This window comes from Rhododendron vialii, chromosome 2a (assembly GCF_030253575.1).
Source record: "Rhododendron vialii isolate Sample 1 chromosome 2a, ASM3025357v1".
Lineage (NCBI taxonomy): Eukaryota > Viridiplantae > Streptophyta > Magnoliopsida > Ericales > Ericaceae > Rhododendron > Rhododendron vialii.
In genome coordinates, this window is record NC_080558.1 from 8,114,959 (window position 1) to 8,126,289 (window position 11,331).

An 11,331-nucleotide genomic window follows, 5' to 3' on the forward strand; every position below is an offset into this window, starting at 1 on the left:
AAATCTTCTATTTTTTTTCATGAAAGAAGACCCAAAAAAGTATTCCAAAACTAAATTTAATGGGCCAAAGTGAAATAATATAAATGATGATGTGTAATTAAGAAAAAAAATATTCCACACTCTAACACTAAAACAACTTAACCTAAAAAAAATTAGGGAAAATTTCACTTAGGCACCCGACCTTTCACACAAATCACACATAAATACCTGACCTTGCTTAAATTTCATATAAACACCTGAGTTTTCTAAAAACTCATCAATTCAACACCTGACCTTTCTTAAATTTCATATAAACACCTGAGCTTTCTAAAAACTCATCAATTCAACACCTGACGTCACCCCTTCGTCTAAAACCAAACGGAAAAAAAGTTAAGTGCTCCAATTTTTTATTTGTTTGAACCTGTGCGAAGATCTTATTTTTCTGATCATTTTATCCTAAAGAATCATAATTAATTTTTGACTCTAAAGTTCTCGTTAGTCAGCCCTAAGAAAATCGTAGAATCAAATATCTCTTAGAGCTAATTAATGAGAGCCTTAGATTCAAAAATTAATTATGATTCTTTAGGATAAAATGATTAGAGAAATAAGATCTTCATACCGGTTTAAACGGATTGAAAATTAGAGCACTTAATTTTTTAACCTTATTTTTTAATATATAAACGATCTATGCATTGTTGAAAAATTAATTGCTCCAATTTTCAATTCGTTTGAATCGAAGTGAATATTTTATTTCTCTGATCATTTTATTCTAAAGGGTAATAATAAATTTTTGACTCTAAGGCTTTCGTTAGTTAGCCCTAAGAGATATTTGATTCTACAACTTTCTTAGGGTTGACTAACGAGAGCTTTAGAATCAAAAATTAATTATGATTTTTTAGGATAAAATGATCAGAGAAATAAGATCTTCGCACCGGTTTAAATGGATTGAAAATTGGAGCACCTCATTTTTTAACCATATTTTTTAATATATAAACTGTCTATGCATAGTTGAAAAATTAATTACTCCAATTTTCAATCCGTTTAAATCAGTGCGAATATTTTATTTTTTTGATAATTTTATCCTAAAGAATCATAATTAATTTTTGACTCTAAGACTTTCGTTAGTTAGCCCTAAGAGATATTTGATTCTACGATTTTCTTAGGGCTGACTAACGAGAGCTTTAGAGTCAAAAACTAATTATGATTCTTTAGGATAAAATTATTAGAAAAATAAGATCTTAGCACTGGTTCAAACAAATAAAAAATTGGAATACTTAACTTTTTTTCCGTTTTGTTTTAGACGGAGGAGTGACAGCAGGTGTTGAATTGATGAGTTTTTAGAAAGTTCAGGTGTTTATATGAAATTTAAGAAAGGTCAGGTGTTGAATTGATGAGTTTTTAGAAAGCTCAGGTGTTTATATGAAGTTTAAGAAAGGTCAGGTGTTTATGTGTGATTTGTGTGAAAGATCAGGTGCCTGCGTGAAATTTTTCCAAAAAATTAAGGAAATTTAATTATTATGCCATTATCGATGCCCAAAATTGAAATTAGTCTTCGTTTGTACTCCATGTGTAAATGACAAACATCATTTAGTTTAGTTTCTGTTATGTTACTTTAATTTTTTCCGGAGCCGATGACTATTAATATTGTAATGTATTTTTTTTATTTTTTTAGTATACATTTCGCCACTGCTAGGATAAAATTCTGGTTCCGTCTTTATGTGTACGTAATAGATCGGCATGCAATGTTATGTCAGAGGCATTTCCAAATCACACTACAACAAAATACACCATTCCCGACTAAAATTCCTGGCTAAAAAATTTTTAGTTGGCAAATATTGGCCAATCACCGACTAAAGAATTTTTAGTTGGCAAAATATAAGAAAATTGCCGACTAAACTATTTTCGTCTGCCAAAACATATGTTTTACCGACTAAAATATATTTTAGTCGGCAAAAATGTGGCGCCAACCTAGAATTACCCCGGGTGATGGTGAGAATTGCATGGCCGACTAAAAGTTAGTCGGCAAATCTTCATATTAATGCCGACTAAATAATTTGGTTGGTAGAGAGAGGTTTTTCCCGACTAAATTTAATTTTGGTAGGGAAATATCGATTTTTTCCGATTATAAAAAAAAGCAAAGGAATCGCATTTTCCGACTAAATATTTTGGTTGGTAAAGAGAGGTTTTTCCCGACTAAATTTAATTTTAGTCGGAGAATATCGCTTTTTCCCAATTTAAAAAAAACCAACAAATGAAAATATATTTTCCGACTAAATAATTTGGTTGGTAAAGAGAGGTTTTTCCCAACTAAATTTAATTTTAGTAGGAGAATATCGCTTTTTCCCAATTTAAAAAAATAACAAATGAAATACATTTTCCGACTAAATAATTTGGTTGGTAAAGAGAGGTTTTTCCCGACTAAATTTAATTTTAGTCGGGGAATATCGATTTTTTCCCACTTTCCAAAAAATTCAAGAAAGGCAATATTGTTCCGACTACATTGATCACATTACAACCTTCCCGATCAGAACCGTTCCTATTTTTTTTCTTCTTAATCATAAGATTGTCGTAAAATTTTGGCTCGATCGGGTTAAGGAAGCCCCTTCATAAAAATGAAAATTCTTAAATAGAAAGAATTTTGCTGTCCGACCAAGTCTTTATCCGTATGCGATTGACTTTATTCTTGGTATGAATAATCTTATTTGTATGACATCAAAGATAGATGATTTTGATTGCCAAAAAAAATTTTAGGCAGGGCTCGATTAGTGCTCTATAACACTTTAGTGTCTCCGCGGATTAGTTGTCTCTCGATCATGTGGTTGCCAATATCAAAAGATTTTCGAATTTGATGACAATGCTATAATCGATAAGATGTGAAATCCTAACGGTTCGGATTTAACATTATAAAAAATGACTCAGTAGTTACCTTTACAATTCGTACTTTTGATCTACTTGATAATCAACTAAATGTTATGCTACACTTGTTGTTACAGTAGCCGGCCACACGATGTGAGACAAATCATGACGATCGAGACTGTTGATTTTGTTGCACTTGTTGAATTATTCATTATTGTAGATTTGCGGTTTGATCAGGTTTAGAAAACCCTTTTATTGAGACATGAACTTATTAGAAAAATAGTATTTTCTGTTCGTTCAATTGTCTAACGAAAAGGGATCAACTATAATCTCAATAAGAATGATCTGACCCCTAATAAATTAAAGATAGATGGTTCTGATCGTGCAAAAGGACCTCAAATGGGGCTCGGGTGGTGTGCTATAAGACTTTAATGCTTCTGGAAGCTGTAAAAGTCTAATCATGTCGTCGCTGATATTCAATGATCTTCGATATTGGTGACAATGCTATAATTAGTAAGACGTAAAATTCTAACGGTTTAGATTGAACATTATAAATACATCATGGTGAAAAAGATTTAAAGTTTGTATACAATTGTGGCATAATTAGAGCCCACCGAATCATCTTTAAGTCAGCTAAATAAAATAATTGCCGACTAAAATAGGTTTTGGTCCAGGAAGATATGTTTTTTTTGCGCCAATTCAAAATTTCACGAAAATAAAGGCGGGCATTTTGGAAATCCACGACTAACTAGTTAGTTGGCAAATGATTCTCCAAAATGAAACGACACCGTTACACCTGATATAAACCCACACCAGTTATACGCTTCCCCTTTCTCCCTCATTTCATTAGTTCCTCCCTCTCAAGTCTTGTCTCCTCTCTTCGACCGCCACACCCTCTCAGCTCCCCCCTCCTCTCAATCAAACCCCCCACCGATGATCAAAAATCCCCCACCGATGAAAGCCCTTCTCTCCTCGGACACTGCCTCCCCGGTTGCTTTCCCTCCGACTCTGCGCGCGTTCCCAGCCGTGGTAGAGGCGTCTCTCTCTATCTCTCTCGATATGTATATGTTTATCTAAGCCCTAGCCTTTTCAAACATATGTGAGCATACACATACAAGAATTGCTTGAAATTGTGAGGGCTATCAGCGCTACTAAATTAGGGCTTTTAACCGGTGACAATGTTTACTTGTTTTTCTGTTTGATTAGGGATTTTACTCGGTGATTGGTAAGCACATACATACAAGGATTTCTTGTAATTTAGTTTTGAGTGTTACTTGTATGCATGTCGGGTATGAGCTAAATCTATCAGTCCTTGAGTTTCTTAAATTTGATTTGTTTGATTACTGCTATGAACATTGATGCCTTGCTTTATCCCAAAGCTTAGAATTAAGGCTTTTTGACAGATTTGATTCTGAATTAATGTGAGAATTGCAAACTTGAAGTATGTAGAAGGGAAGCTGTGAGTGAACATGTACTTTGGGATCAAAAGACTTCAAATTCTACATTTACAGTACCACAATTAGTATGGCAGTGTCTTTAAAAAGAAAAAAACGGTTTGTGCAATGCGACAGTAGCTGTAGGACGTGGCATTTTAGGGCTTCCTCTGGGTTAGTTTAAAATCTCAGCTATAATTTTCTATTTGTATTAGACATTTGTGCTATCAACATAACTGATGTGGTCATGTAGGTAAGGCTAAGTCACATAATGCAGGTGCGGGAGTGAGAGCGAGAAAGTGCCTTTCGTAAACATTACATACTACTAAAATTTATTAGAGCGAGAATTGAGAGCAGGAGTGTAAGAGTTCGGAAGGATTATGTGACCTAGTATGCATATCTGAACAATGTTTGTTTCTATTTGGGAAATCTATGTGATGTTCTGGTGTATTATCTTTAAAGGGAAAACTATCATAATTACGCTAAGTGGAGTGATAAACTAGGCATTATCAATTTCTCTCAGAGAAAAAGTACTTCATAGGGTTAAGAGTTAATAATGTGACTCTTGAAAAGAAAAATGAAGAGAATTCTATTATATGATTTTAGGAAGATGTATGACTTTTTCCTATTTCATTGGAGGAAATGACTCTGTTTATACTTGCCAAAAAAAATAATAGTGACTCCGTTTAGGCTTTTATGGTTGAAATTCAAATAATTGAGGTGAGATTTTTTGTGCATTGTTAAGATTTTTTAAATACGATCCAACACGAACACGTGCTTATATGGGCTGGAATGGAAGAATGTAATTTTGGTATAATGGATTGTTGTTTGAACAAGTTTAAGTTAGTTTGTAGAGTCAGTCTACAGAGTGAGTTTCTCATTTTAATTGGTTCCATCAACATCATGATGTATTCTTCACTTAATTGCTTTATGTCCTTTAAAACTAATGGTTATTTGAATATGTTAGGCCGACAAGCCTAATGGAAAGGTGCTAGATTTTTGTGATATATACAATGCATCACATGCATTGAAAGATGGTGGATGGATCAATCCTCAATGTGAGAGCATCCCCAATGGGGATGTAAAACCAGGTGCTATACTTATAATACAACCCAGATGTAAAAAAAACTGCTCCAATGGGGATGTAAAATAGCAATTTTGGAGATGGAAAATAGCACAAATGGAAAGGGAGATGTATATTTACATCTCCTTTTGGCTGCAGCTATAAATTACAGGTCACCAAAATCATCCAATCCAACTGAAATACCAGAATTTTGGACAGCCGGAGGTTACCTGATTTCGTCGGAAAGGCATCGGAAATTGGAAGAACACGCCGGAATCCGGTAGAACACGCCGGAATCCGGAGATGACCGTCTCGTACCCCGATTCTTGACGATCCATGGACGGCGCATGCCGCCGGCTGTTCGCCGGCTGTACCCTTCTGAAACTCTGGCCGGCTGTGCCTTTCTGTCTAGGATTTCTCCCTTCGGTTCAGAGAAAGGGAGAGGAGGGCTGGGTTGGACGCCAGAGAGAGAGAGAGAGGGGAGTCTGCTACAGAGAAAGAGAGAGAGAGAGAGAGAGAGAGAGAGAGAGGAGCCGTCTGGTTTGAGAGGAGAGAGGAGGGGTGGAGTCTGTCTTCGTAGAGAGAGAGAGAGAGAGAGAGAGAGAGAGAACAGATGATAAAAGATTAAAAGAAGAGAAAGAGTAAAGTTGGACACCGGTTGGAATCCGACCGTTGGTCTTTTTTTTTTTTTTTTTTTTTATTAAAATCCGACCGTTGGTGACCCAACGGCTGTTTGGGTGTTGAAAAAAATTTGTAACGGTCCATTTTTTTCCCCTGCCTATAAATGTGTCTTAATAGAATTTTAGACAACAAAATTTTTATTCATTCTCCACAAACACTCTCCAAAAAAAATAGTGTATTAATTATGGCAGAAGGAAGTCGTAGTGCGAGAGGAAAATCGTTCAACTCCGATCAAGATGAAGCAATTTGTAATGCTTACTTGTGCATTAGTCAAGACCCGATTATTGGTACCAACCAACCAAGATCTAAATTATGGGATCGGATTGCAAAAAAATACACTGAATTCACAGGAGGCGATGTACGATCGGATGCTTCTATCAAGTCTCGATGGCAAGTCATCCAGCAGGCTTGCAACAAATATCGTGGATATTTAAGGCAAATTCAAAGGCAACATCAAAGTGGAATGACAGAACAAAATGAGGTATTATTATTTTGTTAATAATATTATTTTGTTAATAATATTATTTTGTTTTCATAAGAATTTGTTAATATTATTATTTTGATAATTAATTAAATTATTTTGTTATTATTTGTATAGATTGATCTAGCGAAGAGACATTACAAAGATACTGAGACTAAACCTTTCGCCAATTTGGATTGTTGCTGGGCAATCTTAGAACACAGTATGAAGTGGGCGGATTTAACCCCACCCAGGTCCGACCCAAGATCTTCACAAATGGATACAAGTTCGGTCCCGCTATCTCCTGATTTCTCTCAAAATCCAAATTTAGACTCTCCTGATTTCTCTCAAGTTCCAAACACAGCGACTACATTAGAAGATAGCAATCCTACGAGTGGAGGTAGTGTTCAGTCTCCAAGAAAGAGGCCTCCCGGATGTAAAGCATCGAAGGCAAAATTATTGAAGACCAAAAAATCAGGAAATGAAGAACGTGAATGGATAAACTTGATGGAAAAATTCAACCAAACTACATCTGACAAGGAAAGTAGGAGAGCTGAAATGGAAGCAAGAAGAGTCGCGGCTTTGGAAAGGTCTACAACAAATGATGAGAGAAGGGTGGCGCTTGAGGAGAGAAAGGCAGCAATAAAGGAAAAAGAGATGGAAGATAGGATTATGCAAATGGACTTGGATTTGGTTCAAGACCCCCAAATGAAGGCTTATTACCAGTATCGCAAGGGTGAAATCTTGGCTAAATGGACGGCTAGCTCAAGTTCGAACGGTTATTTTCCTGATTTTCCTGATTATTGATTGTAATAATTTTTTATTGTCATATGTAATAGTCTTTAGCAATTATGTAATAATCTTGACTTTGATGTAATCGTTGAGTACTATTCGATAATAAAATGCATTTTATTTAGCTAATGAAGTACAAGACTCGATAATGAAATACAAGACTCGATAATAAAAAACAAGACTCGAAAATGAAATACAAGACTCGATAATGAAATATAAGACTAGAAAATGACATACAAGACTCGATAATGAAATACAAGACACGGGAACCTCATTCTTCATCTCCATTACGGGCCCATAGGTGTTCAATAAGATCATTGCGGAGCGAATGATGTGCCTCATTTGATCGAATCCTGCGGTTATTTTTAAAGAAATCAACCAATGCAGGAGTGATATCTCTCGATACTTGAATTGGATTGGAAGAAAGAAGTTCAGTAATTTCATCACTAGCATCGTGATCACGTTGGTCTTCAATTATCATGTTATGCAAAATGACACATGTTTTCATGATGCAGCCTAGATCCTCCTCATTCCAGAATCGCGCCGGTCCTCTCACAATTGCCCAGCGCGCTTGGAGTACGCCAAATGCCCTTTCAACATCTTTGCGACATGCCTCCTGCATCCTCGCAAAGTGTTGCTTCTTTCTTCCTTGTGGTTGAGAAATGGTTTGGACGAGAGTCGCCCATTTTGGATAGATACCATCAGCAAGGTAGTACCCCATGTCATACTGACTCCCGTTAACAACAAAATGGGCTGGAGGGGCACGACCGGCACTGAGATCATCAAAGAGATGAGATTGATCAAGAACGTTGATATCGTTGAATGACCCAGGCATGCCAAAGAAAGCATGCCAAATCCACAAATCATACGATGCAACTGCTTCAAGTACGATAGTGGGTTTTCCGCTGCGGCCACTGAAGAAGCCGTGGTAAGCAGTTGGACATTTGTCCCACTGCCAATGCATACAATCTAAGCTGCCTAGCATTCCAGGAAAACCACGCTGATTGCCCACATGTAAGAGCCTTGCAGTATCTGCTTCATTTGGTTTTCTCAGGTATTCTGCTTCAAAAATAGAGATAACGCCTCTACAGAAGTTTTGAAGAGAGTCAACTGCTGTACTTTCTCCAATCTTGAGATACTCATCAAGACTATCAGCAGGCGTCCCATATGCCATCATCCTCAGAGCTGCTGTCATCTTTTGGATACCAGAAAGACCTGCAGCTCCCGTTGCATCATTCCTTTGGACGAACGTCACGTCATGTTGTTGGAGTTTGCCCAAGATCTTGTGAAATAAGGGTCGACTCATTCGAAAACGTTGCTGAAACAACTTTTCGTCGTAGAGCGGATACTCACAAAAGTAATCATCATTGAGTCGTTGGTCAGCAGCAACTCTGTCACGGGGGATCCAGGCTCGACCGCTTGTAGAACCAACATGACCTCTTTGTTGGCGTCTTCTTTGAAATTTTTGGTATTGCCTGGCCATGATCAATTGCGCCATTGCAATCTCATCATCATCGGAGGAAGATCCGTCAAATTCTCCCAGTAATATTCTGTGGGTTAAATTGCTCATGATGATTTTTTTGGAAAGAGAAGACTGTATATAGATTTGAGTGTGAGAATGAATAATGGGGAGGATAGTATATATAGAAGGTAAGTAAATGGTGTAGTTGAGAGTAGATAAGAATAAATGACTGAAGTAAATGATGTAGGTGAGAGTAGATGAGAGTAAATGATGTAGGTGAGAGTAGATGACAGTAAATGATGTAGTTGAGAGTAGATATGAGTAAATGACTATAGTAAATGGTATAGTTGAGAGTGGGGAGTAAATGGATCAATTAAATGACGTGGTTGAGAATTGATGGGAGTAAATGGACGAAGTAAATTGTGAAACTGAAGTGGATGAGAAGTAAAAACAAAAATATGGGACGGAAGTATTTTTTTTTTTTCGGAAATATTTTTTTTTTTAAGTTCTCGATTACCGGATACCAAAATTATTTTTCAACGGAAGTAGTACTTAAATTAGAATTAAGAAAGTTGAGGAAAATTAAGAAGGATTGAAAGTTTGTTAATTATCCATCTTTTTTTTACATCTCACCATTGGATAGGCATAGGTTCTATTTTACATCTAACCAACTTTTAACCACTTTTTTCATCTAAAATAACTATACAACCTCTTCTATTTTACATCCCCATTGGGGATGCTCTGAGGAGCTATATGTATGCATCTAACATTTGCCAACTTATGTTCCTTTTCTTTTTGTTTTATCTTTTTCAATTTGTCTATTCCTTATATTTTCGTTGTTTCTTTTCTTGTTTTTGTAACAAAAGGAGAGGATGGTGGCCATGCGAGACGAGGCGTCTCAATTAGGATGTCCGAGGACGGCAGAATAAATTTCAAGGAGTATTCTTGGGGAAACAAGGTATTACTGGTAGCAAAAAATGAAATAAGCACCTTTGTACAAGCAGAATTAAAGATATGCTAATATAGTATTTAAGATATATCGTTGGGCTTGGATTTTGCGCATGCACTTTTTCAGCTGAGTACCAAGTGGTTCTCATAGGATGTCTGTTTCATGTGATCGTGTATACTTAAACATAGAGAACACTCTGCTTGATGATCTGACCTTATAGTTCTCTTAGATCTTTCCATCATCAAGTTTGAGCTAAGATTTGGAACTAATTTTCCATACAATTTGGCATCTATTGATTCTCTTGGTGACGGGTCTGCTTACAGCAGTGTTCCGGACCCAATTCCATGTTGTGAATCACCAAGAATTTCGAGTCATTGCTTTGTTAGGTTGCAACAGGTGGTGGTTTTCACTTGCTATGTTCTGATCCTACTATGGTATGTTAAAATTACTAAATCTATCTGCAAATTCTGAACCTTTGTGACCTTGGTTTGCTTTGCTTTCCTTTTTCTTGTTAAGGTATACAAGATTTTACAGTACATAGATCAATACTGTCAAGAAAACCAACTCCCACCTCTTCCAGTCATTTTATGCGGGTAAGATCTAAGCCACCTCAGAATTGAGATAAAATAATAATGCTCTCGTCTCCTTCTCAAATGAGGAAATAATGTCTTATCTGACTATGATATTGCTCATCCATGCACCAATGGCAGCGAAGATTTCTCTAAGGTGGTTTGGTGTTCGTGTTGTGCATACTGTATGAAGTATGCTGAAGATATAGATTGTTTTGCAGTTGATTAGCCATCGTAACCCCATAAGCAATATGTGCGGTGCCATCGGCCCATTACACCTTCTTGAAGCTGATGGCAGTCACATAAACTATTCTCAGTTCTTGCAAGCTCTAGCTCAGGTATTCCCTGTTCATGTTTGAGAATGTTTTCAATTTTTTTTTTTGATCCGAGTTGTTAGTTGTTTGTCATATGCTTTTGATTTATAGTTGTTTTCTGTTTTTTTTAATGGTCAGTTGGGCTTAAGCGGTCACTCTGAAGATTGTATAGGTACCAAAGACATAAAAGAATTATGGGAACAGATAGATACAGATGGGGATGGTGTGATTGATATATCAGACTTTTCTGTATGTCCATCTCCCTTTTGTTATGTTCCTACTCTGTTGAGTTTTTTCTTTGTTGTTTTTCTTCTTCGACTTATTTCTTGATGCCTTATGGTCCATTTGATTAGCAAGAGAATGAGAGAATGGGATGGAAAGAGATAAATATATCTACTTCTGATGTGTTTGAATTAGGAAGAGATTGAGAGCGAGTGCAAGAAACTAAACTTTCCTGTACAACTTATGCATCTGGACTTTTTTTTCTCTGCATAAAACACCGGAAACTTTAAACCTTCTCATGGAATTAGTTATCAACAATTTGTATTTCAAACTTTAAACCTTAAGAGTTATTTCTTTCTTAATTGAGTCCATCAAAAAAAATGCTTTTTATGTGTTTGTTTCTTAACCTTAGGCAATGACCAATACACCGGTTGGTCTCCCGAGAGTTGCATTTTTTTCTTACCTGATATGTGTTTGTGCGTGTCCCATGTATATTCTCAGCCCCAATTGCTCAGTGCTCATAGGTTGGAAATTAGAAGTTCAACTTTATT

At 36.3% G+C, this 11,331-nt stretch overlaps 2 protein-coding genes and 1 long non-coding RNA gene across 3 annotated transcripts; 2 read left to right on the forward strand and 1 right to left on the reverse strand.

Annotated features, from left to right (window-relative positions):
* Window positions 1-5,964: 5,964 nt before the first annotated feature.
* On the forward strand, window positions 5,965-7,393 carry LOC131318107 (uncharacterized). The gene is made up of 2 exons (XM_058347924.1): window positions 5,965-6,493; window positions 6,611-7,393. Exons 1-2 carry the CDS (start codon window positions 6,116-6,118, stop codon window positions 7,277-7,279), a joined length of 1,047 nt encoding a protein of 348 aa, XP_058203907.1. The 5' UTR covers window positions 5,965-6,115; the 3' UTR covers window positions 7,280-7,393.
* LOC131318104 (protein ALP1-like) lies at window positions 7,358-9,381 on the reverse strand. Its single transcript, XM_058347918.1, has one exon. It carries the CDS (start codon window positions 8,832-8,834, stop codon window positions 7,536-7,538), a length of 1,299 nt encoding a protein of 432 aa, XP_058203901.1. The 5' UTR covers window positions 8,835-9,381; the 3' UTR covers window positions 7,358-7,535.
* Window positions 9,382-10,485: 1,104 nt separating this feature from the next.
* LOC131318135 (uncharacterized) lies at window positions 10,486-11,055 on the forward strand. Its single transcript, XR_009197507.1, has 2 exons — window positions 10,486-10,582; window positions 10,697-11,055. It is a non-coding gene; the product is annotated as an uncharacterized LOC131318135 (long non-coding RNA).
* The last annotated feature ends 276 nt before the right edge of the window (window positions 11,056-11,331 follow it).

What these genes read in the sequence shown, in the direction of transcription:
- LOC131318104 (XM_058347918.1), bottom strand. Translation starts at nt 8,834, where the DNA reads ATGAGCAATTTAACCCACAGAATATTACTGGGAGAATTTGACGGATCT.
- LOC131318107 (XM_058347924.1), top strand. Translation starts at nt 6,116, where the DNA reads ATGTGTCTTAATAGAATTTTAGACAACAAAATTTTTATTCATTCTCCA. An exon ending in GAATGACAGAACAAAATGAG is followed by an intron (nt 6,494 to 6,610) that starts GTATTATTATTT and finishes TTATTTGTATAG; the next exon opens with ATTGATCTAGCGAAGAGACA.